Source organism: Candoia aspera, chromosome 15, assembly GCF_035149785.1.
Source record: "Candoia aspera isolate rCanAsp1 chromosome 15, rCanAsp1.hap2, whole genome shotgun sequence".
NCBI lineage: Eukaryota > Metazoa > Chordata > Lepidosauria > Squamata > Boidae > Candoia > Candoia aspera.
The window spans coordinates 2,503,953-2,529,047 of NC_086167.1; the positions used below are offsets into that span (position 1 = coordinate 2,503,953).

General features: G+C 46.1%; 1 protein-coding gene across 3 annotated transcripts; it reads right to left on the minus strand.

Annotated features, from left to right (window-relative positions):
- Positions 1–116: 116 nt before the first annotated feature.
- RNF10 (ring finger protein 10) lies at positions 117–19,908 on the minus strand. Of its 3 annotated transcripts, none has more exons than XM_063315623.1 (17): positions 19,335–19,906; positions 15,615–15,820; positions 13,213–13,406; positions 12,429–12,519; positions 10,827–11,011; positions 10,611–10,747; positions 9,984–10,144; positions 7,104–7,235; positions 6,026–6,269; positions 5,188–5,321; positions 4,817–4,939; positions 4,077–4,173; positions 3,352–3,489; positions 2,775–2,872; positions 2,414–2,474; positions 1,738–1,896; positions 117–1,078 (listed from the first exon to the last, which is right to left on the minus strand). In XM_063315623.1, the coding sequence occupies exons 1-17, from the start codon at positions 19,459–19,461 to the stop codon at positions 1,005–1,007; spliced, it is 2,361 nt and encodes a 786-aa protein (XP_063171693.1). In that variant the 5' UTR covers positions 19,462–19,906; the 3' UTR covers positions 117–1,004. The 3 variants fall into 3 exon arrangements, 2 of the variants coding, with proteins under 2 accessions (XP_063171693.1, XP_063171692.1); XM_063315622.1 differs by having other exon boundaries at positions 1,738–1,899; positions 19,335–19,905; XR_010068748.1 differs by lacking the exons at positions 117–1,078; positions 1,738–1,896; positions 2,414–2,474 and adding an exon at positions 2,978–3,152 and having other exon boundaries at positions 19,335–19,908.
- Positions 19,909–25,095: the final 5,187 nt, after the last annotated feature.

Consider the following 25,095-nt stretch of genomic DNA (forward strand, 5'->3'; position numbering starts at 1 on the left):
AAGACAAGCTTCGGGCTTTTGACGCGGCTAATCCCTGCTCACAACGAGACAAGTTGTTTCCAAATGAGAGGGACTCAATCCAAAACAGAATGACAAGAAACCTGCAGAAATGCCAGTTGTTGTGCATGTGGTTTATTGCCACTATTTACCTTTCCTGCTGTAGCACACCGAACTTCATTGTAGTCAATGGAAGTGACACTTTAGTACTAATTAATTTCAGATCAAGCCAAAAGCAGCGCAGAACAAGAGACTTTCTCGGACAAAAGGAACAAAGGTGGGAAAAGGACACACATCATCCTGACCAAGTGGAATCTGGGCGCCAAGCAAACGCCGGGCGCCGGGCTCCTTCCGTGCGAAGGGAAACACTGTTCCTTATCCCTCCCCCCCCCCCAGGAATTAGCACCATGACTCCAAAAGCGGCCGCTGCACGCGGACTGACTACAGCAGGTTTCTTCCAACAAAACTTCTGCAAACACTGCCCTTTGGGGAAAGGTTAAGAATAGCAACTGGAAGCGGGAACCGAGCTACTTGCACCACGACCTATTCTTCATCAAGGCTCTAATTAAGCGGGCACAGCAGTCAGTGCGCCCTCTATCAGCTGGTGTCTTGCCTATGTCCAAAGGGGGGCAACAAGCAGGCAATAAAAGGCTGGCTGCTCTTCGCCCGCTGCAGCCCCAGGCTGGTCGTATGCAACACTGCCTGCCCCCCGAACGGCAAAAGCAGGCCCGCCCTCCACCCGTCGTGCTGTGCTTCTGCGGTCCAACTGTAAGTCGGGTAAAAGGGGCCGGCCTGACATAGCCCACGTCCTTTTGGCTAAGGGTATGTGATGCAATACTTCAGTTTGGTATCAGCAAGCAAACAACATATGCTCATTTTTTGATCCCTAACCCTCCCGCTTCCCCGAAACAGATTGTGTTCAAACTAAAATAATTTATCTATAGCAGCAAAAACACAAAAGCAAACCAAATAAATCAAGAGGAGGAAGAATTTGCTCATTAGTAGGATCACTTGGTATGAACCACCGAAGTACTGAACAACAGCTTTTGCTTCTGCTTTTTTTTCTTGCCTCTTTTCTCCTCTGCAAAAGAAAAACAGCCATCAGCACTTTCCAAAGCAACTTTCATTTGAGCAGGACGGCTAATTACTTGCGAGGGAGTTCCAGCCCTATCTGAGGAAGAACCATCCCTCAAGCAGTACCGATCGGTTCCCTTCCTGCCTCCTAAGCCCACATTCCTAGGAAGCAGTGCTTGGGAAGGAAAAAAGCTGCAGCTCCTGTGACACCTGCCTGCAAATTCCATTACCACCACTGCATGTTGCATGAAGATCCCAATTCTATTTTACTTATAAAAAGTGCAGCCTGCATGTTGTAGAGTACTTCTAGGGCCCGCTCTTCTACATCTCACATGTAGGTCCAGCTACATATTATTTCCTAGTATTATTTCCTTTGTTCCACACCATTATGATTTAAACTCAACTATGAGCCACATGCACTCAGCAACTCCACTACTTGCTGCTGCAGCAGCAAATGCCAACTTAGTACTTAGCTGGCATTGCCACACCATCCCATGAGGTCTGTGATTCATGCACTGCATTCTGCTGGGAAAACGTAAGGAAGGCACAGCCACGATGGCACAAGCGTCAGCACTGCTGGGGATCCTAGCCGCCATGACACAAAGGCCCACCTGCACCTGCATTTGTGCACAGAATTAAGGGCCAGTTCCCTGTTCTTCTACTTACCTAAGAGGTGGTCAGAAGTGGACGGTTTGTCCAGTTTGAGGAAGGCTGCCTCAAGAGCCTGGCTGAACGAGTTCTGGAAACTAGGCACGGGCACACGGTCGGAGTTATCGCTCTCCCCATCGCTATCTCCTGGAGCTGGAGGTGCCCCAGCGGTCATCTCTTCTGAAAGATGCTGTTTTGAGATTCCTAGAAAGGCTGAACAGGCCTGTCACCCCATCACGATGAAATAGCGACTGTTTGAGTCCTCTCTGGTGGCTCTCCACTTGCCAGGAAAAGACTGAGGTCTTTGGCCTTTCAAGTCGCTCTGAGTTTAATATTTATGGCTCGTTCGAATATTTCAAGATAATAGTGTTTTGTTGCCATCCTTGATTCACTTTATCTGTTTTTAATCTTACTGACAGAGGTGAACCTTTTTTGCATTTTATCACTGTTGTTGGCTATTTCAAATGTGATGCACGAGAAAGGTAGGATTATCAACTGAGATAACTCACTGCGCAATTATCCAGAAAAGCCTATTTGAGAAAGCTGCTGTAGAGAAACAGGGAGCAAACCCCACACTCCCCCACACTGATGGTGTTACCTAGTCGGGTAATGAAACGTCTGCAAGCAAACAACCAAGCTCAGAGAGCACCCAGGACTCCAGAGAGGCCTAGACCAAAAGAATAATCCTGCTTACCTTTCTTCTTTGGCTGAGAACTATTCCATACTTCTGGTTTGGCTTTTCCAGCCCTCAGCATCTAAAAAGACACAAGACAGACTCAGAAACCAGACTGTTCACCTCACATGATGGTTTTTATTGATTTGGGAATCAAACTGGATCATCTGATTACCAAGCGAGACATAAACCTTCTGCATAATAACACGGCTGCTTGAGATAAATGAAATGATAAAGGGAATGGCAATTTCTCCATTTTAGATTTACTCAGCAATGTAGGCTGCTTTGTAATTCGAGTTCAGTCTCAACTTTTGCTCTCCATAAAACCTGTTTGTGAAAGGATCTATTGAGAAGAGAAGGTCTTGCATACAGCAGCACGCACCTGGGCAAATGAAGGGAAGGCAGCGTCTTCCTCCAGACTTCCAATAAATAACGTGGGACTGCCAAGGCTGGCAGATGACAGTGGAGTCAACAAGGACTCTAGAAGAAACAAAGGCACATCTTGAGCGTAAGAATGAAGAGTCGTTACTAAAGAGGCAGAGACAGTTTTTTGATACTGTGCCCCCAAAACCCCACTTTTATTACTGTATTAACACTCCTGGTTTTTCAGATGTGAGCGTCCTGTAACTGATTTTCAGCCCTTCGGAGCTTCACCTCGCAAATATCTGCTGCTCTGCTTTGAAAGTATCTGGCGGGCCTGCAGCTTCACTACTGTCCCCTTGGACTGAGTTATTATGCAAATGTTAAGAGTTGCCACTCACTGGTGGAGGAAGCAATTAAACAAGGCTTTACAGCAGTGTTTCTCAACCGTGGCAACTTTAAGATATGTGGACTTCAACTCCCAGCATACTGGCTGGGGAATTCTGGGAGTTGGAAGTCCACACATCTTTGCCAAGGTTGAGAAACGTGGCTTTAGAGGATGCTGCTGGTTGGTGGCTGAAACTGCCCTGGCTGCTCACCTGTCTGGGGAGCGGGACTTCCTCCAACACAAGCCAGTAGCGCGTCGCTCTGGTTCTCAGGGCCAACGTGTTCCCCTGAACAGGCACTGAAGGCCGGAAACTGCTGCAGGTTCTCTAAAGCGAAATGGACCTCTGGATCTAGATGTAAAAGCAAAAGTTCCACTTCTGTAACAAACTTAATCGTTTGGGCAATAGCTTTCTCTTCAGTTACTTTGGTCAACTGAAGCTCAGGCAACTTCGTTTTCTTCCCAGAAGAAAAGGTTACTAAAGGAAGCCACAATTCTCCAAGGAGGGAGGGAAACCACCGCATGCTGCCCATCCCACCACTTCCCCACCTCCCCTTCCTAGATTGGGAAGCCACCAGATTCTCTTCTGTTTCTCTCTTCAGTAAAGTACCTCAACGCCTACACGGGAGTGGTTCTCTTCTGCTGCCGGAAGGATTTTTATCGGCTTCTGTGGTCATCCCTTCCCTTTATTACTCACTTGGAAAACAGGAGCCAACGCTGCCCCTGTTCTTCAATAGCCCCGCAGCTTCACTGCCCAAAACAGGTTTGTTCCATTGCCACCTCTGCAAAATCACATTTGGCAAGCCAACCTTGCCAAAGTACAGCATAAATGATCCCTCAGTACCGACTCGGCTTTCCCTCTCTGCCAAACTAGGCCTGGGCCTGCACTCTGGGTGGTATAAGACGCACGGACGAGCTTTGCCCGGGAGCGCCACTCACATTTGCCTTGCTTCTTGTTTTCTTCCATCTCAATCCTGCGTTCCCGACGTCGTTCATCCCGTGCTTTCTTCTGCCTGAGGCGCTTCCGTTTTTCAATGTCATCTAAGGGCCGTTGAAAGAGAGCCTTGGTGAGATGGGCTACTGCCAGCGAACAAATCTCCCCTGCACAGCCCTTCAGGGAGCTGGGCAGCAGCCCCCCCGCCCCCGCATCCCCATCAAGCCCAAACCCAGGACTCGGGCTTCAGGTTTCACTGGCTGCCAGGTCGTCCACGTCCACGGATTCAACCTCCTTTCCATATCCAACACTTCCACTAGCTGCCTTTCTTCTTTCAACCCAAATCCCAAATACTAGATTTTCCTGAACAGAAAACTCGTTTTTCCTTAGTAGTTTAATTTAAAAGTGAGAGGATACTTTGTCTAAGCTCTTTTTTTAGGCAGTCTTTCCTGTGGGTGATTAATTAAGTTGGGAACCGCTGAACCCACCTCCTGAGGATTCCGTGGCCACCCCCACTACGCCTTCTTAGGAGCGACACGGGAGCACCGGGAGGTTTTCCCTGTGTCCCAGGCTAGCTGCTGCCACAGCATTCCTCGTGGCCTTCCAACTATAAACCAGGCATGGTTCAATTCTGAGCTCCAGCAAGGTTTGTCAGGTGCTGCCACCGGCTCAACAGAGGGTTAACTTTTTCTTGAAATCCTTTTTACAACAGAAAGCAGAACTCCCGGAGCTCAGCTTTTCAGAGCTCACCTGAAAACATCTGCAGAGTTTCCTTCGAAATGACAGGAGGCTTCAAAGCTAATTCGCAGATACTGAACTCACAGGTGAGGGGCAAATGACACAGGTAACGATGACGCTGGCGCACGTCCTGCAGGCAGGAGTTGCGGTTTAGAGAAGAGAAGCGGACCACAACTCTCCCCCCTGCAACTCCCACCCCTCAGATTGCCGGCATACAAAATATGCTAGCCAACGCCCCACGTGAGCAGCACGTGTCGCTATACCCAGCCCCAACAGGCTCCCAGAAAGAGTCTGAGCAAGCACTGGATTGAGCCATCTTCCAGCAAATTGAGGTCTTAAGGCTGACCCGAAAGGCAACGTATGCCCATCAACAATTACCTCCGTCATTGAGTGGCCAGATATCTCCACGACAGCAGCTGTGATCTTCTCTGGACTCTTCTCAAGGCTCCCGTACTCGCGCACGAGGCAACGGACATTCACTGGATGCAGATACAGACACTGTCCGTCTTCAGCTACAGTATCAGAAAAGAGGTTACAGGACAGTTGCTTAAAGTCAGAAAACTAAGGCGACCCCCTCAAGGTGAGGCAGAGTTGAGAGAGATCTATTACTCGCTGCTCAAGATCTAGCGGAGTTTAAGTGAGAATACTTCCAGCGGCAGAGCACTCTACTCCCCATCGCCAAGGCCGGGAAGCGTCTCTGGAGCTCTGTCTGGGTAATTGCGCACAGGCCGTTCTGCTGGGAACAGTGTTTTACTAAATAACTTGCGCGTTTGGCCCCGGAAGAGAAAGGTGCATTGAGTTTGATGAGGAGCCCAAGTCAAGCCCACCTCTGCCGTACAGTATCACCAATGGACTACGCTGTGGGAACGCAGCAACTGACTCTTCTTCCAACCAGCAGAAGCGGTACTTCGGCTATACCGCAGGGTTGCCGCAGGCTACTTTCCCAATCAAATACACAGCGAGGCGGCGCTGATCTCCGCTACTCAAGCTGTAGCCTGACCTGCAATAGGAGTCTGGCGCCTGGGAGGCACTGCAGGGTCACTGCCAACCACTCAGGCCTGGCCGGCAGTGTTCAGGGCGCCTTCCCACTCTGGGAGCAGGAAGCCGTCAGAAAGCCACTCCTGCCCTGCTACACCCCCCGCCGCCGCCGCTCCGCCGCGACTCCCTGTCGTGCTACAATAGCTTGATACCAACCCTCCGTAACATCCGGACTAACCTTGGTAGAAATAGTAGGAAGGAGAACTCTGTGTGTGTCCACTGGCAAGTGCAGCCTTCGATTTTTCAGAGGCAGATTTACGCAGAATGGCTTCCCCTGCACCTGCCGGACCCACGTTGCGTTCTGCTGCGTTATCCACCACCGCCTCTACGCTCCCCAAAGGAGGCGGCTCTCCACTCGCAGGATCCACAGGGGCAGATTCCAGCATTTCATCATTGAAAGCAGAGAGATACTCTGGAATGCACTGTAGTGATAAAAAGCGGTCAGCACCTACTGTTCTCATTCCATTTAACTTCTTCTTTTCTTTCCTTCTGCGGGCTCAAGACAGCAGAGGCCAGCGCAAAGACCGGGGAAAACAGCCGCCATAAAGGCAAGACTGGAGGTTCACGCCCCAGGCCAGTGGCCGAATCTGTCTTCGTTCTGAAAGCAGGCAAAAGCTGTTCAAGACGGGCAGCCTCCAGAGACACGCAGTTCCCGGGGGTCCCTGCGTGGGCAACGGCAGGGCCCCGCACCTCCTGGCGCTCAGGCAGCCCCCAAGCAAGCTCCTGACAAGGCACCAGGGATCCTTCCTCAGGCACCCTCCTCCTGCTCACGGGCTGCCTCAGTGCTTGCGGAAGTAGCAGGAGGCCTTTAGTCAGAAAAGGCCGTCCACCCATGTTTTCAAAAGCCCACGTCCTTGTGAGCAGAGAACACTCCAATGTCTGGCCACCCGACAGAAGCAGCAGACGTTTACAGGGGCCACCCCGAAAAGAATCTAATTTGGCGGTCACAAACTTGGCATCCATCGCAAAATGCGACTCCAGAATTCCCATCCACTGGCCGGGCCCTTCATGTCTTTACATCTGGACGTACTCCAGATTTGAATTTATTTATTGTGAGTACTTCTATGCAGATTGTCAATAATCTTTCACAATGCAGCATCCAGAAGCAGATGGGACTTCCAAGAGCTTCACGTGCAGGACTAGAGAAGGCTGGTCCGGCCCTCGGCCCCAATTCATTCTGGGAAGCCCTTTCTATGTTCCACTGGCCTCCTTCCGAAGGCTTAGGATGTCTGACTCAAGGCCATGCAAAGGCTCACCTCTCTCTCCTGGGATACCGCTGCAGTTCCTTTCTCATAAGCTTCTGTCATGACTAATTTTTCCACAGCTGCAGCGACATCAGCAACATCACTGTCTTCTTTATTGCCAGACATCAAGTTGCCTTCTCGACCCTAGAAGGAAAACCAGCCATGTGTATCTTAGAACCACATTATGTAAACATAATCTGTTCATTTTTTCTATCACTGAGCTAGGAATGTGATCTTGCAATGTGTGAATTATCAGAAAAGTATTAAAAATTTTCTCTTGCCAACATGCTGAAACCTTTATATTACGGAATACCTTCTATTCCTGCCATGAAGTTTTGACTCTGAATAAACAAACACGAACCAATACAAGGGTTTCCGACTTTTTTTTTTTTCTAGCAGACGCCTGTCCATTAGGAACCCACAGAATCATAGAATGTAGGGGATGGGAGAAACCTTGGAGAGTTCATCTAGTCCAACCTCCAGCTGAGTGCAGAAATCCACTCAAAAAGCATTTTTGACCGATGCCAACAAAGGAAAGTCCAAATCCCGGGGCTATCAATTCCATAGTTGAACACCTTCTATTGTTACGGTTTCCTTGACGTCCAGCCAAACCTAGTTCCTTGTGAATTAAATACATTGTTTCTTATCTAGTTTTCCTGGACGGTGCTGAACCCCTCATCTTCTGCAAGATTCTTGATGAAAGCTGTTGAAGAAACCTGTTACAGCCATCTATACCAAATGCCTCCAATCATTCTTCTTTTCAGGCCCTTGGTGGCTTTCCTCTGGACATGCTTCAGATTTTATTTCTTATGCATGTTTCCATTAAATTGTCAGTGTCCACAATGGATGCAATATTCTGGCGCAGTCCGACCAGCACAGAATAAAGAACTGTTTATCCCCATCTTGTCACTACAGTCTGTTAACGCAACCTAGGACTGCATCAACTTTTTCTGCAGCCGCATCAATTATGGGCTCATATTCAGCCTGCGATTCACCAAGATCTCCTCCTCATGAACTGATGCTCAGTATGGTCCCACCTCATGCCTTTGATTTTTCCTATCTAACTGCAGGACTTTGCATTTGACCCTGTTGACGTTAACCTCGCTGATGTTTCAACATTCAAGGTTCTCCTGAATCTTGTTATTGTCTTCTAAGGTTTATTCCTCCTTTGTCTTGTCTGCAAATTTTATTAATGTATTTTCTAACCCAATTTTAGAACATGCTGAACAGCACAGGAAGCCCCATGGGATGCCCCTTGACATTGGACCACTGGGTGCAGCTGGTCGACCAACGCTGTGTCCACCCAATGGCAGCACAGTCCAGCTCTCACACTGTCGTCCTCTCTGCTAGAAACTCATGGGAGGTGCTGTCAAAGATTTCCTAAAGGCAGGGCACACCATGTCCACCACATTCCATGGCAAACTATAATGTTCACTACATCAAAAAAGATCAGGCTGGCTTGGCATAAACACACCTGCAAAGAAATGCACTCTTTGATCAGAAACAGATGCTTAATAACCTGTTTGGCAGAATTTACCGTAGGTAAGCTGACTGGTCTGCAGTTCCCTGTTTTGAAAACAAGAACGCTTACTCTTTTCCAGTCCTCTGGCTCTAAGCCTGCCTTTCAGGACTTCTTACAGAAAAAGGCTCCCAGATGATACCTACGAGCTCCGAGTCCTCCAAACGTAACTGGTTCAGGGTGGCCAGGCGCTCCCTGACCATCATGTTATCTTCCTTGGGTTGCCACTTCTCCCTTCTGTCAGTTGTTCTGCTCAGATGATTTGAGGACAGTTCCCCTTTGGGGACAGGTCTAAAGCAAAGCGGGAGTTGAGGAGTTCTGCCCTCTCTGCATCTTTGCCCAGTGGCAACCCTACCTTTTCTTCTTCTCTGCCACTGGCATGGCCCGAAACACCCCACCCCCTTTTTATGCTTTTAGCTTCCCTTGTGAGCCTAAAGCCCTTTTACACTTTAGCCTTTCCAACTTCCTTCCGGCAGTTATTAGCTGCTTGCTGGTCCATCCTTCTTAAAGGAAATGGCGCATTTTGCCCATCTCCAGTCTTCCATTCTCCTAGACGTCTTGAAGATGCTAAGTTAAAACGTGGACGCACCATCAGTGCCTTCCGTACCCTAGGGCACAGCTGATCTAGCCCTAGAAATGTGAACACACTGGGTATTTCCGGACTTTCAAGCTCAAGCTGGAATCTTCCTCTTTCAGTTAGTTCTTCGCAGTTATTTCATGGAATGCATATCCTCTTTTTGGGTCAGTCTGAGGTTCAGCTCTCCTGATAACAAGCCTGAGGCTATCTGATTGCGCTCTTCCTTAGTGAGCTTCCAGCTTTTTGATTTTCAGTAGCATTTGCGCAGCTGCAACGGTTGCTCCCGCTGCCTTCCTTTTGGCCCTTCCAGGAATGACTTGCAATTGTGCTTTCAGTACATCCTTTTTTATCAACTCCCTCTCGTCTTCAGCAGTTTTACTCATTGGCGCCGTTTATGAAGGAATCCAACTTATAATTGCTCTATGTCGATTTGAATCTGGCTTCCTAAATTTCGAGGGATCGCTTCAGATTTATTTCCTTCAGTATCAATAAATCCAGCATCACATGGCACTCACCCAGTAAACATCATGACCAAGCAAAGACCTAAACATGGGTTTCCCTCAGCTCCGTCCAATCCAATCCTTGTAAAATAAACCATACCGTACAAACTGGAAATATATGTACATCACTATTATAAAAACACACACACACAACCACATTAGCCCATTCATGAAAACAAGGGCATGTGCAATGAAAATGTTCCAAGCCAATGACTGTCATTCTGCAAGCCAGTAAATCATACTGATTTCCATCCTTCTCCACGTATCTTTAAGTCAAAGTTTAAGGGTTCTCCCACCTTCAGTTCCTGAAGGGCTGCTTCAACGAAACATGCTTCAGGTGTATGCTGATCCTCTTCGTACTGATGCAGAAGGGCCATCTTTTCCTCCAAGATTACTTGCTGGAGTACCTGAGCCTTAGACGCCAGAAGCAGCTTTGAATACTGGCTGTGTTGTTTATCTGGTTGAAGAGACAGGAAGAGGTAGTTATTCATGGCAAGAACCATTATCATCTCATTTGGACATACTGGAAATCAACCACCCACAATGTACTTCAAATTCTTAAGCAACATCTTAAAGAAGTTTCATTAAAACTTTGTCTTAAATGGCAAAATACTTGAGACCTATTTATAATGAAGAAGAAAACCTGCATGATTAGAAATAACCTCTAGTTGCTTCAAGCTGACTAATCAGAGTTTGTGTTTAATTGCCTTTAGAGGGCATGGGTTGATTTTAAATAATGAACAGACTGAACAACTGTAGGGCATCAGCTCTTAATGAAACTACTGCCAAGACGGCTGTCCCTTTCAGCAAAGTTCATGTGGGATAACTCTGAAAACAACTGTGCCCCTTTCTGTACACAGCTCGTGGTTTGCAGAACTCAAAGCAACCCCAATCCATGAGACACCTGAATCCTCAACACTTACCTCCCAGGTGAATAGGCTGCTCAACATGAGTTAGCTTTGACTTTGGCAGTGCTATCAAGACCCCTTTCTCCCGCTGCATTAGCTGCATTGTAATTAGATCACCAATCGCATACTGGCGGGTTTCTAGAGCAACAACACTGCAAAAAAGATAAGCAATGAATGACAACTGACTTGGTACGGAAGGAAAAGAACACCTCACTCAGGGAGCCTCTTTACCTCTTGAGGTCCTTCTTGTGAATAGAGCCATAACAGATGGGGCACGTACTCCAGGTCTTCTCACTCAGAGAGAGATAGTGCAGGATACATGCCCAGCAGAAGATATGTCCGCAGCGAGTAATCTTGGCAGCAGTGGGTGGGTATAAGCATATTGGGCAGGAGGGCACTTCATGGCTGTAAATCCGCTAGAAGTGTGCAAAAGAATCCCATTTATAAACTTAAACTCTCAAAAAAGTATTTTTCTTTAAAGAGTAGATTATATTAAATGTGATGTGCAGAGTTGATTATTCAAAATCCCAGCCACCAATGCAATAAAGCAGTTGGCCATGTGATTTATAGGTATGTAAGAAAACATGCATCTCTCGGCAGCACTCAGAAGAACATGTGCAACTGACTCAACCTCTGGGTCTGAGTGTACAGAGGCATTCCTGATAAGGGATGTTATTAAATCTCTTCTCCATCACCTGAGAGGGTAAGGCATCAAATCTTGCCTTTTGTGGGGGCTGAGAGAGCATTGTAGATATTCAGGGAGTGCTGATAATGGCCCCATAGCAGTAAAATTATGTTTTAGCCCTATCGTTTTGTAAATCTGAGTAATTACACAATGTTTAACCTCAGTCACAGCTTTTTCTAAACCCAGCATGAATAGGTGTACCCTGAGAGTCTGCACTGAGCCGAACTGACAGTAATTCATTTCTTCTGAGAAAGTAAACTCATCAGCCAGGATGAGCTGGGCTAAGGACTTGTCCTCAAATGACATGTCAATCAATATCTGGGAGGCGCAACCAAGCTTTAGCCTGAGGAAGTGTTGGCCACCAGGAGATGTGGGATGCACTAAGGACCTCAGAAATGGTGACTGAATTTATTCTAATGCAGATGCGCCCTTATATGCACAGAAGGCTTACCACTGGCTTTAAATTGTTTAATTGCTGCCAGGACAGAATTACTACCATTACAGCTGGAAAATTTTGATTACAGTTGTAATGGATTGTGTGACCCAGCTGAGATGTCATAACTTTGCTGCTTGCAAATGGTGGGAGACTAGAAGTAAATGCCTAGATATTTAAAAGGCCTTGACCTGGTTACCACTGACTGTCCAATCATATGAGTTATTTAGCGTGATGCTTTGTGAATACAGTCACCGGGATTTTGGAATGGCTGATTTCCAGCTTTTTTTCTTGACAATATGATGCTGCTAAGGTTTGTCGCTCTGGTGACCGCATTATCAACATACAGAAACATGGGAACTGATTTGTGAGCCAAGGGTAGAAATCATATTTGGCAAGAGCCTGTATCAATAACACAAACATTTTAACTAATAAAGAGGCCAGAATGCAATTCTGTTTGACACCTTTTAGGGTGTGACACTGTGAAAGCCCTTTGACATATATAAAGGTTTTCGTATGGCATCATCATCAGCTAGAAAGATGGGGCTGCTGATTTCCGCCACAGCTGCTTTTTGGGAACTGTGGTTTTGAATTCCACAGGTTTAGCTATGGGCTGTGTGGAGGACTTCCTTTTCTGTCCTGAATCTCTCCCATCGCCCAGCTCCACAGGCTGACCGCAGTTCTTGTTGTCAGAGAGAGGAAGAAGAATACTAACCACTTGTTGCACAAAGTCCCAGTTGACCAAGGTATCTGGGTCAGTGAAGTGAACCGTGTAGTCCTGATCATCACGCACCACAAACTGGCAGCTGGAAGAAACATGAGGGATTTAAAACTAAAAACTCGCTAATAATAATTACCTGAAACTGATTATACGGAAATGATCCAGGGAGACAGATATTCAGGTCAAGTAACTGTTTTGACAATCTTAAAACAACCCAATTACCTTGACTTTCCCATTAGTCTTTCCAACTGTAGTCTAAATTGTATGATGAGAGGCATCAGTGGGGAAGAATATGCTACATGAGTGAGTGAACTTCTTTCAGACAGTCAAACATCTCAAGGAGAGAAAACCTGAAAGTATCTGCTTTTTTGAGCCTTTCAAGGAATGCTCTCAATTAACCAGAACTGCTGTCACTATTTATTTCTGCAAATGAAATAATGAGCATTACCTCTTCTTAGCTTTAACAGTTTCATAAAGCTCTGCTGTATTGGGCAAAACTAGACTTGAATTCACAGCGCCAATACTTTTCTGCTTCTCCGTTTTGAATAAATTCAAATGCAAGTAGCAATTTTAATACACTTCAAATACAACAGGGCAATAGCAGCCAAATTACCAAAATAGCTTCAAACGTAAAATAATAAATCCAAAGAAAATGTTTATATGGAATACAAAAACTATAAAATAGCAGCTTAACCAAAGGAAAGGACAGAAAAGCAGCAGAGGAACTTGATTAAATACTCCCTCAAATATTTATGATCCAGACAGCTCTCACACTCACTTGGCCTGAAGGAAAAGCTCCTTGTTGAAGGGTTTATTTTCCCATTTGTTCCTTTTCCCCCAGGTGCCATGGCTATCAAAATGGCTAGCTTGGCCACGAGGTTCAAATGTGAAATTCAGCAAATGGTTCAGATTAATCTTCTTGGGGCCAGAGAATTGGGCAGGGCTAAACTCTGCCCGCTGGGCTTCTGCTACCTGAGAAAACAGACAATTTAGTTTGCAGGAGTTGTATTCAAAATGCTGTGCCATACAAAGACCGTTATTTTTACCAGGAAGATGAACATTAGGGTGGAAAGCTGGGACGATCTCCTGAAGGAGGGCAAGGGCAAATTGCTGCTTTACTCTCGCCAAAAAAATCACATGGCTGCTCCATGTAGGAGCAGAGCTCAAACCAAAGGAAGCTTTATTTCCTTATTCCATTAAATGAGCCAATAGCTCTTGAATCAGATAGCATACAGGTCACACGCAAAAGGACAATGGACTTTTCTCTGATATTACTGTCTATGTATCATCAAAAATATTTTAAATATATTTTGCTTTCAAAGACTACAATCTGGAAAACCGCTTATACAACCCTTAAAGTACAAGTTAAAGAAGGATTTGCTATTTACTGTGAATTTTTTTTTTAAATATACAAATGGAAGCAACAACATCAACAGTCTAATAATTTACAGCCTTCAAGTTTTAATTGATTCTTCCAATCCTTGGTGCTTGCAGATGTTTCACGACTAGGTATCATCAGCAGTGCTCGTGAGTGTGTGGTTTGCTCCCTATTTATATACGTAGCTTGCTTTGCCAGTGTTGGTGGGGTGTGGTTTTCTCCTTCGTAGTTACCCTTAATTAGGGTAATGTTTGTCTGCTTGATTCTTTGTCCCCTTGGTAGTTCCAAGGAGAAAGCCACACCCCCACCGACATTGGCAAGGCAAGCTACTGACTATAAGCAGGGAGCAAACCCCACACTCCCCCACACTGATGATGCCGCCTAGTCGGGTAATGGAACGTCTGCAAGCAGACAACCAAGCTCAGAGAACACCCAGGACTCCACAGTTCAGCCCTGAGCTACAGGGAGTCTCTTCTATTGATTGATTCTTCTTTCAATAATTAAACATTCGAGGCCACACTTCAAAGAGATGAAGTTTGGGATTATAACTCTCATCATCCTTGAATATGAGCTAGCCTAAATACAAGATAAAAGCCTTAAATATCTAGAGTTTGTATGTTTGAGGAATGCTGCACGTTATCTTTCTTGCAGCTGAAGACTGCCATACTTAATTACCATATTTTATAGAACTAAGAAAAAAAACATACACACTGATGCCAACATTCCCTTCTGTACATATTTAAAAGCAAAGAATCCGTAATAGCTTTTTGCCTGCAGCTTTTGAGAAGTAAATTTGGCCATGGTTTTTTCACTCCCCACAAACATGATAGGGCATTATTGTTTGATCTTCCCACAAACATAAAGATAAGGTAAAAGCATTCAGTTCAATTAGATTCTTATTTCTAATCTGTATTTTACATTTTTAATGAGAGACGAAAAATACAAGTTTCTATTATGTCAGAAGAGACAGATAAAAGACAGATCCTTTCCTGGATCGGGAAGCCCTTCGGACCGTCACTCATGCCCTTGTTATCTCCCACATTGACTACTGCAACACGCTCTACCTGGGGCTACCCTTGAAGACTACCTGGAAGCTTCAGCTGGTTCAGAATGCAGCTGCGCAGGCTATTTTTGGCGCCCTCAGAAGGGCGCATATAACACCTTTGCTACACAAGCTGCATTGGGTGCTAGTTTGCTTCTGGGTCCAATTCAAGGTGTTGGTTATCACCTTTAAAGCCCTACGTGGCATGGAACCAGGGTACCTGAGGGACCGCCTCTTCCCTGTTACATCAACCCGCCCCACCCAATCTTGCAGAGGGGGCATGCTGAGGACCCCATCAGTAAGAGAATTCCATCTGGCGGGGTCCAGGAAGCGGGCCTTCTCTGCAGTAGCGCCCGCCCTTTGGAACATCTTGCCCCCGGAGGTGAGGCTAGCCCCATTGCTCCTGGCCTTTCGGAGGAACTTGAAGACCTGACTCCGCCACCTGGCCTGGGGCGGGGAGGAGAACAGTCATGCCTGGGGTTGGCTAGTGCCTTGAAGTACCCCTTCCACGCAAAGACTGAATGAGATCGCAGCCATCTGGACTTCACTCTTATTTATATTATTAATGATACATAATTTTATAAGGTATTTTATATATTTCTTGTTTTAGTGATTATTTTGTTGTAAACCACCCAGAGTCCTTCCGGTGGGAGGAGATGGGCGGTGACAAATTAGATAAATAAACAAAACAAAACAAAACAAAAACAGAATGTTTGCTTAACTAAGGCATATAAATGTCCAAGTTAGGGCAGATTCTCACCTCATCTCGTCTTCCACCATTAGAAGAAAGGCTAAAAGATTTGCCACCACTGTTCTGTTCCCCCCTCTGAGGGGGCATCTTGTTAAAAGCTTTGCTTTTCTGTGAAAAGGAGCGACGGGACTGGCTGGAGAAAGTCTCATTTTTGGGATATGAAGTTTCTCTTTTACGATTATAACGCTGTCTGGATCCATTTGCATTTTTTCCTTCTAAAACAGATTTTAAAGCCATAAAGTGAAAGTTCAGCATTAAGTCAAAAGCAACTCCTACCAGAGCAAGTAACTTATATCATGTCAAAGTGATAGCCAGATTGGTAACACAAGCAAAAGTTTATCGAGAGAAGCCTACTGCATAGAACAGAAGTTTCATGAATTCAGTGTCAAACCAAACATCTTTGTTTAAAGATCTTGCTAACGGAAGATATTTGATCTTAAAAACTAGCATATTTTTCTGACCCTTGTGTTGACATAGAAAAGTACTGCACTAATAGAAATGTTGGTATATTTACTTACAACAGGAAAGCATTACCATTATTATTACCCATCCTCCACTTAGGAAGAGAGCTGTGTTAGTCTATGGTGGCCCAAAAAGAGAAGGACTCCGATAGCACCTTTTCAGACTAACACGTTTATTAACATTTGGTAGAAAACCTAATGATTATTAGTTGCTCAGTTGCCTAGTTTCATTATTCTATTGCTTTAAATCATGCTAAGGGGATTAGAAAAACCTGAATGTTTTAGCTATAATAAATTTCTTTTTGCAGACAGTTCTGACATGGAAAACACTGGTCTTTTTAAACTTTGAATTTGTACACTCAAGGTCTTCCCTCCAGCAACATTCAATTTAGCACACATCCAAACATTTGTTGAACAAAATAAACAGTTCTGCATGCAATCCAAAGTAACAATGATTGCTATCCAATGCAGGCAATAAATGTCCATCATCACTAGTTCTGCTGTAATTAGAACAGAGTAATTCAAGAAAGCTGCTGCTAGGATAGGGAGCTTGGGAGTACTATGCAACCTTACATTCCACAAGGTGTAGAATTAAAATTTTATATAATTCCCTAATTGGAAACAGATTTCTCACGTATGTAAAAAGGCTGTACACACACACACACACACACAGACGACAGAAGCTGCCACAAAATGAGAGTCGGGATTTGTAGTTTGCTACTTATAAACTTTAAGAACAAATAACTTCTCCCATTAAAACAGCTAATTATTGTTTGGAAACTATTAGAACCTAGCAAGTACTATACTGAATTTTTGCAACTTGAATCTTGTATATAAAAAGGCCTTTTTGTTCTAAAACATTTGTCATATATGCTTTTAATGCTTATACTTGGAAAATAAATCACTTGATAACCGCTAGGCAGTTCTGTAGCTTCAGAACTGTCACCCCAGGCTTAATTGTATGTGAAGGTAGTATCAGCATCATCAGCTATTTGTGCTACTGGCTGTTCAGATTAGAACGTAATCAATGTCTGCACACACGGCTCTCGTAAGCTAAAAGCAGCACATTCTAAACCCAAACCTTTTATTTACAGAGAGCCTCCAGTTGCTACACTGAAAAATTAGTTCAGTATAGTTGGTCAAACTGAATTTCACCTTCTGTAGTGAAGGAAAGTTTGTGGACTCTACAGAACTATCCACAATCCTGCATTACTGTGACCTGGAATGCAATCAGAACTTCATCTAAGTCCTCTTAATAAAGATATTCTAGTTAAACTATGGGCCAGTTTGGGGCAGTAGTTAAGGCAACAGGCTAGAAACCGGGAGATCACTGACTCACAGGCACAAAAAGTTAAACTATACATAAAACCATATCCTCATTAATATCTTCTTGGGAGGCAGTCCCTTCCTTTTGGAATGATCTTCCCCTGAGATACAGTTGGCCCTGACCCTGCAGGCTTTTAGAAACACAGTCATGCCAACCCCCCCCTCAGACCATGCCATTGGAAGGCAAGTTTCTGGAAGTAAACGGACATGGTGTTCCAGATGAGACATCTGATTTGGGGCTGAGCTACCCCTGGACCACCTCAAATTACTTCCACCGAAACACACACAGAATTGCTTGTAGATTGGCATGGTCTGGAAAGAAATGTTCCCAGGAACCATTTAATTAATTAATTAATTAATTAATTAAGCATGTTTATATAGCCGCCCATCTCGCAAACATTCTTGGATCAATACGTTTCCACACAGCTAGCACCCAAGACCGCAGGCTGAATGCAATACTTTTTTACAGCATGCATTTGCTATTAATCATATCAACGTAATTAATTTCAGAACAATTAAGATTATATAATGTAAGGTTGCATCCCATATAACATTCAAAGCTTTATCATACAGAGACATTAATTTTATGGCATCTGCTCCACAATAAGACCTTTAAAAGCCTCTGCTAAGTCAGTTAAACATGGACATTTAGAAACACATCTGAAAATCTGAGAGAGGATTATGGGGATTGGAACTGTTTTCCAAATGTTGCGGAATTTCAACAGTATCTAGCATTGCTATCTCAGCAGCAGCAGCACAACAGAACTTGGCTGATCTTGGTAAGAAAGGTTTGGATGTGAATAGTCTTCAGATAAGAGATCACCTGGGCACGCCAGGACAGCTGGCTCCCCAAGAAAAAGGCATGGATGCAGTCACCAGGAGTCAAGCTCAATTCCTGGGAGTCTCTACATCATTTTCTAGCTCTGCAAAGTGATGATGCCTCCAGGACAAAGCAGTGTTTCTTCTAAGGCAATTGGCAGCTTGGCACAGAGCAACAACTGCATCAAGAATAATGGAGACAAGGACTCCTCCTCATTGATCATCAGCATTGCCAAAGGAAGTCACTGAAGTGAAGAAACTACTGATGCCATCTGCCCAATTAGTTTCATCTTATTAAAAAGTTGTGAACAATTTTTGGATTATTAATTATTTCTGATGTTTTAATTGCAATATATAAGTATTTCAAATAAAGAAAAACAAATACAATAAAGCTTGGAAATCCAGCTAGCAGTTCCCTGTTTACTGGACAAACAAATGGCAAGCTCCTCATGCACACCCCCTTAAGACTTTTAAATATGCTTTATGTTGTCTACACTTTACATATTTGCTAACAGCTAACATGTTTGATAACATGCTTGCTAACAGCTGATTACAAAACACAGTCTTCCCTAAATGGCCTTTCCCCAAGGCCACTATGGAAATTAGTTCCTACCCCCCCAAGTTACATCTATAAAACCCTGTTGAAACTTAGATTCATAAGGACCTCTGGAGCTCCAGTGCTCCCAGCGTCCAAGTATCTGCCCCTCTCTTAATAAAGAGCAAAGCTGACATATGACCCAGAGGTGGCAGCAACCTTGTCTGAAAGTGTTTCATCCTCTCAGTAAAGAAGATAAACAAGGGCCACCCCCACTGGCTTGTGGCAGGAAGTTGTACATTTATGCAACTGTGCTCACGCAGTAGCTGGGGTTGGCACAGCACCTTGGACCAACCCAGCTGCTGCTTCTTATATTCGGTCTAGCACAGTGTTTCTCAACCTCAGCAGCTTTAAGATGGGAAACCTCCAACTCACAGAATTTCCCAGCAAGAATTCTGCATGGGGAATTCTGGGGGCTCAAGTCCACCCAGCTTTAAAGCTGCTGAGGTTGAGAAACACTGGCGTGGGGTACTCAGATTAACACCGCACCAGCTTCCCCTCGCGGTCCACTCCCGCGCGCCGCCTTACCCCCTTTGGGCTTGGACTCTCCCCCGGCCGGGCCGGCGGAGTTAGAGCGGGGCTGCTGCCCTTTGCCTCCCGTCGCGGAGGAGGAGCCGGAGCCGAGGCCGGAGCCGCAGGGGCTGTTCTTGTCCATGGCGCTGGCAGGCGGGCGCGGGGGCGCCGCTACGAGGCGGGCGGGCGGGCGAGGGCGGCTGGCGGCTGGGGCCGAGGCCCAGGCTCATGGCCCGGCGGCGGGGTCGGCGCAGCGCAGTCGTCTCGGCCACCCTCATGGCGACATGTTCCTCGCTGCTTCGCCCGGGCGAGGGAAGAGACGGGCCGGCGCGCGGCCGCCACAGGCCTCCGGTGCCGAGTCGGAGAGGCCGCCTGGCGCGGCAGGGCCTGCGCCCCGCGGACGGAGGAGCGGCCTCGGGGGGGCGCGGGAGCCCGCGAGGCCTCCGCAGCCGGCCCGGCCTGCGCCGGCGCCTCGAGAGCGGTGGGAAGGGGAGTTCGCCGGCCAAGGGGAGCCCCCGGGCCGCCTCGCGCCGCCGGTCCCGCCTCAGCGCCGCCGCTGCCTGTAATGGCGACGAGTCGCCCACAGCCGTGACGGGAAGGCCCGGATGGAGCCTTTCTCGCGGGGGCGGGCCGCGCCCCGCCGCAAGGCATGCTGGTTGTGGTAGTTCCTCGCTCCGCGGCTAGAAGAAGCTCGCCCGGCCTCGTTTCGAGAGAAAACTACGCCTCCCGTGTTGAGACTCGCCGTACGCAGAGGTGTTTTTGGCGAGCCGAGCCTTGCGAGAGGGGAGGTTTTCGGCGAGCGCGGAAGCGGCTTGTTGTGGCTCAGCGTACTCGTTGCAGCATCCGGAGCAGCGTTTCTCAACCTCGGCAACTTTAAGATGTGGGGACTTCAACTCCCAGAATTCCCCAGGTGGCTTAGCCAGCTGGGGAATTCTGGGAGTTGAAGTCCCCACATCTTAAAGTTGCCGAGGTTGAGAAACGCTGGTCCAGAGGGTGCATTCAGATTGGGGTCACGAGAAGCTGGCGCAACTTCGTGCATTTTACAGCCCAACCTGATAATACACTTATTAGTTTTATATCCAGAAGCTTACACAGGAGGCAAGGTGTCCTTTCCAGTGATCCCTGCAACGATCACCAGTGAGATGGAAAGAAATGACTCTCCCACTCACCCAGTTCCTGTGTCTGGGGAGGCTGAAAATTGGGTCTCCCCACTCCTAGTCTATCTAACCCCTAAACTCTGCGGATGACGTGGAAAAGTCCATGGGGTTCATTAAGACTACTCATGAAACTCTGTAGTTTTTCACCCTGAAACTATACCACAGCTGGACTAACAGGGAGGACCAAATTCCACATTCCTGCCTTATTCATGACCTAAATTATGATTCCACTGCTGAAGTGACTAATAGTGGCTAAACTGGAAAGTGCACGTAACTTTTTGAGCAGTGTTGCTCCAGGTCTAAGAGCGAGTTGTTTATTTCATAGAATCAAAGAGTTAGAAAGGCTGTGACATCATCTAGTCCAACCTCCTGTTTGGGGCAGAGTTTGCTAAGCATTTCAGGCAGCCTCTCTGAAGGCCTCCGAGGAAGGGCAAAGTTCCCCTTCAAGATGCAAGCTATTCCTCTGGTTCGCAGCTCTTGCTCTCAGGAAATTCCCCCTGATAGCTTATCTTCCTACTTCCCTGCACTTCATCCTATTGGCTCTTGTCCTACCCTCTGGGGTGACAGAACATGACCACTCCCTGTCCTGTGTGACAATCCCTGAAGACCAATACAGTATCATATATCTCTCAGGTATCATCAGCATGATATACCCGGTTATACATCTCCATCCCTGGAAGACCAATGATGCATTTTCAAGTAGTGAGAGAATAAGCTAGAAAAACAGAAAACTCTGTTATCAGATGTATACAATAGAAGATAATATATTATGGAGCTCAGGGCTGAACTGTGGAGTCCTTGGTGCTCTCTGAGCGTGGTTGTTTTCTTGCAGACGTTTCATAATCTGACTCGGTAACTGATCAGTCTTCAGCAAAGGATCGTTACCTGGTTGTGGTGCTGGAGCTTGAGCACCTCAGTGATGCCATGAGCTAAACCATGAAGGGCCACCCAAGATGGGAAGGTCATGACAGAGAGGTCAGACTAAATGCGATCCCTGGGGAAGGTAATGGCAACCCACCCCAGTATTCTTGCCGTGAAAACTCAATGGATCAGTACAACCAGAGATATGTCGGTATACCATCGGAAGATGAGACCCCCAGGTCGGAAGATGGTCAAAATGCTACTAGGGAGGAACAGAGGATGAGTTCAACTAGCCCCAGACGTGATGACGCAGCTAGCTCAAAGCCAAAAGGACGGCTAGCGGCTGACGGTGCTGGTGATGAAGGGCGAATCCGATGTTCTAAGGATCAACACACCATTGGAACCTGGAATGTAAGATCTATGAGCCAGGGCAAATTGGGTGTGGTTATTAGTGAGATGTCAAGATTAAAGATAGACATTTTGGGCGTCAGTGAACTGAAATGGACTGGAATGGGCCACTTCACATCAAATGACCACCAGATCTACTACTGTGGACAAGAGGACCACAGAAGAAATGGAGTAGCCTTCAAAATTAATAGTAAAGTGGCTAAAGCAGTGCTTGGATACAATCCAAAAAACGATAGAATGCTCTCAATTCGAATTCAGAGCAAGCCATCTAACATCACAGTGATCCAAATATACGCCCCAACCACAGATGCTGAAGAAGCTGAAGTAGAGCAGTTCTGTGAGGATCTGCAGCACCTACTGGACAACACGCCTAAAAGAGATGCTATTTTCATCACGGGAGACTGGAATGCTAAGGTGGGCAGTCAAATGACACCTGGAATTACAGGTAAGCATGGCCTGGGAGAACAAAACGAAGCAGGACACAGGCTGATAGAATTTTGCCAAGACAACTTAATGTGCATAACAAACACCCTCTTCCAGCAACCTAAGAGACGGCTTTATACATGGACTTCCCCAGATGGACAACACCGAAATCAGATTGACTACATCCTTTGCAGCCAAAGGTGGCGGACATCTATACAGTCGGTAAAAACAAGACCTGGAGCTGACTGTAGTTCCGATCACGAACTTCTTATTGCACAATTTAGGATCAGACTAAAGAGATTAGGGAAGACCCACAGATTGGCTAGATATGAGCTCACTAATATTCCTAAGGAATATGCAGTGGAGGTGAAGAATAGATTTAAGGGACTGGACTTAGTCGATAGGGTCCTGGAAGAACTCTGGACAGAAGTCCACAACATTGTTCAGGAGGCGGCAACAAAATACATCCCAAAGAAAGAGAAAACCAAGAAGGCAAAAATGGCTGTCTGCTGAGACACTAGAAGTAGCCCAAGAAAGAAGGAAAGCAAAAGGCAACAGTGATAGGGGGAGATCTGCCCAATTAAATGCAAAATTCCAGAGGTTAGCCAGAAGAGATAAGGAATTATTTTTAAACAAGCAATGCTCGGAAGTGGAAGAAGACAATAGAATAGGAAGGACAAGAGACCTCTTCCAGAAAATTAGAAACATCGGAGGTAAATTCCAGGCAAAAATGGGTATGATCAAAAACAAAGATGGCAAGGACCTAACAGAAGAAGAAGAGATCAAGAAAAGGTGGCAAGAATATACAGAAGACCTGTATAGGAAGGATAACAGTATCGGGGATAGCTTTGATGGTGTGGTCAGTGAGCTAGAGCCAGACATCCTGAAGAGTGAGGTTGAATGGGCCTTAGGAAGCATTGCTAATAACAAGGCAGCAGGAGACGACAGCATCCCAGCTGAACTGTTCAAAATCTTGCGAGTTGATGCTGTCAAGGTAATGCATGCTATATGCCAGCAAATTTGGAAAACACAAGAATGGCCATCAGACTGGAAAAAATCAACTTATATCCCCATACCAAAAAAGGGGAACACTAAAGAATGTCCAAACTATTGAACAGTGGCACTCATTTCACATGCCAGTAAGGTAATGCTCAAGATCCTGCAAGGTAGACTTCAGCAATTCATGGAGCGAGAATTGCCAGATGTACAAGCTGGGTTTAGAAAAGGCAGAGGAACTAGGGACCAAATTGCCAATATCCGATGGATAATGGAAAAGGCCAGGGAGTTTCAGAAAAACATCTATTTCTGTTTTATTGACTATTCTAAAGCCTTTGACTGTGTGGACCATAACAAATTGTGGCAAGTTCTTAGTGGTATGGGGATACCAAGTCATCTTGTCTGCCTCCTGAGGAATCTGTATAACGACCAAGTAGCAACGGTAAGAACAGACCACGGAACAACGGACTGGTTTAAGATTGGGAAAGGAGTACGGCAGGGCTGTATACTCTCACCCTACCTATTCAACTCGTACGCAGAACACATCATGCAACATGCTGGGCTTGAGGAATCCAAGGCTGGAGTTAAAATCGCTGGAAGAAATATTAACAATCTCAGATATGCAGATGATACCACTTTGATGGCTGAAAGCAAAGAGGAACTGAGGAGCCTTATGATGAAGGTGAAAGAAGAAAGTGCAAAAGCTGGCTTGCAGCTAAACCTCAAAAAAAACAAGATTATGGCAACCAGCCTGATTGATAACTGGGAAATAGAGGGAGAAAATGTAGAAGCAGTGAAAGACTTTGTATTTCTAGGTGCGAAGATTACTGCAGATGCTGACTGCAGTCAGGAAATCAGAAGACGCTTAATCCTTGGGAGAAGAGCAATGACAAATCTCGATAAAATAGTTAAGAGCAGAGACATCACACTGACAACAAAGGTCCGCATAGTTAAAGCAATGGTGTTCCCCGTAGTAACATATGGCTGCGAGAGCTGGACCATAAGGAAGGCTGAGCAAAGGAAGATAGATGCTTTTGAACTGTGGTGTTGGAGGAAAATTCTGAGAGTGCCTTGGACTGCAAGAAGATCAAACCAGTCCATCCTCCAGGAAATAAAGCCAGACTGCTCACTTGAGGGAATGATATTCAAGGCAAAACTGAAATACTTTGGCCACACAATGAGAAGACAGGACACCCTGGAGAAGATGCTGATGCTGGGGAGAGTGGAAGGCAAAAGGAAGAGGGGCCGACCAAGGGCAAGGTGGATGAATGATATTCTAGAGGTGACGGACTCGTCCCTGGGGGAGCTGGGGGAGTTGACGACCGACAGGAAGCTCTGGCGTGGGCTGGTCCATGAAGTCACGAAGAGTCGGAAGTGACTAAACGAATAAACAACAACAAACAAACTGATCAGAGCAAGCAAACGACCAAGCTCAGAGAACACCAAGGACTCTATCAGATGCATGGGCTGCCTTTCATTCAGGACTCAAGGTAACACACTGTGGCCCTAAGGCAGCGTTTCTCAACCTTGGCAACTTTAAGAAGTGTGGCTGGCTGGGGAATTCTAGGAGTTGAAGTTCGCACATCTTAAAGTTGCCTCGGTTGAGAAATGCTGCCCTAAGGGGAGAAATACTTTCAGTCTTGCGAGATTGATGTTAGCCCTCTGAGGTAGTCCAGACAAGAAGCACAATCAGGAGCATTAGCACTATCTTTATTGTACAGTTACATTAACAGAATCTTACAAGACTGAAAATATTTCTCCCCTCCTTTCTTTTCTGTCTCTGGAAAGCGAGGGAGGGTCCCTTCTGAGAGGCTTCCCCTGCTTTCCCCACACCTGTGGACTGAGCTGCCTCTTCTCAGACTGTTGCCTGGGCTGCAGATCTTCCTCCTGTCTGCCAAGGTCATTCCCAAGTACCCTCACACATACCCAAC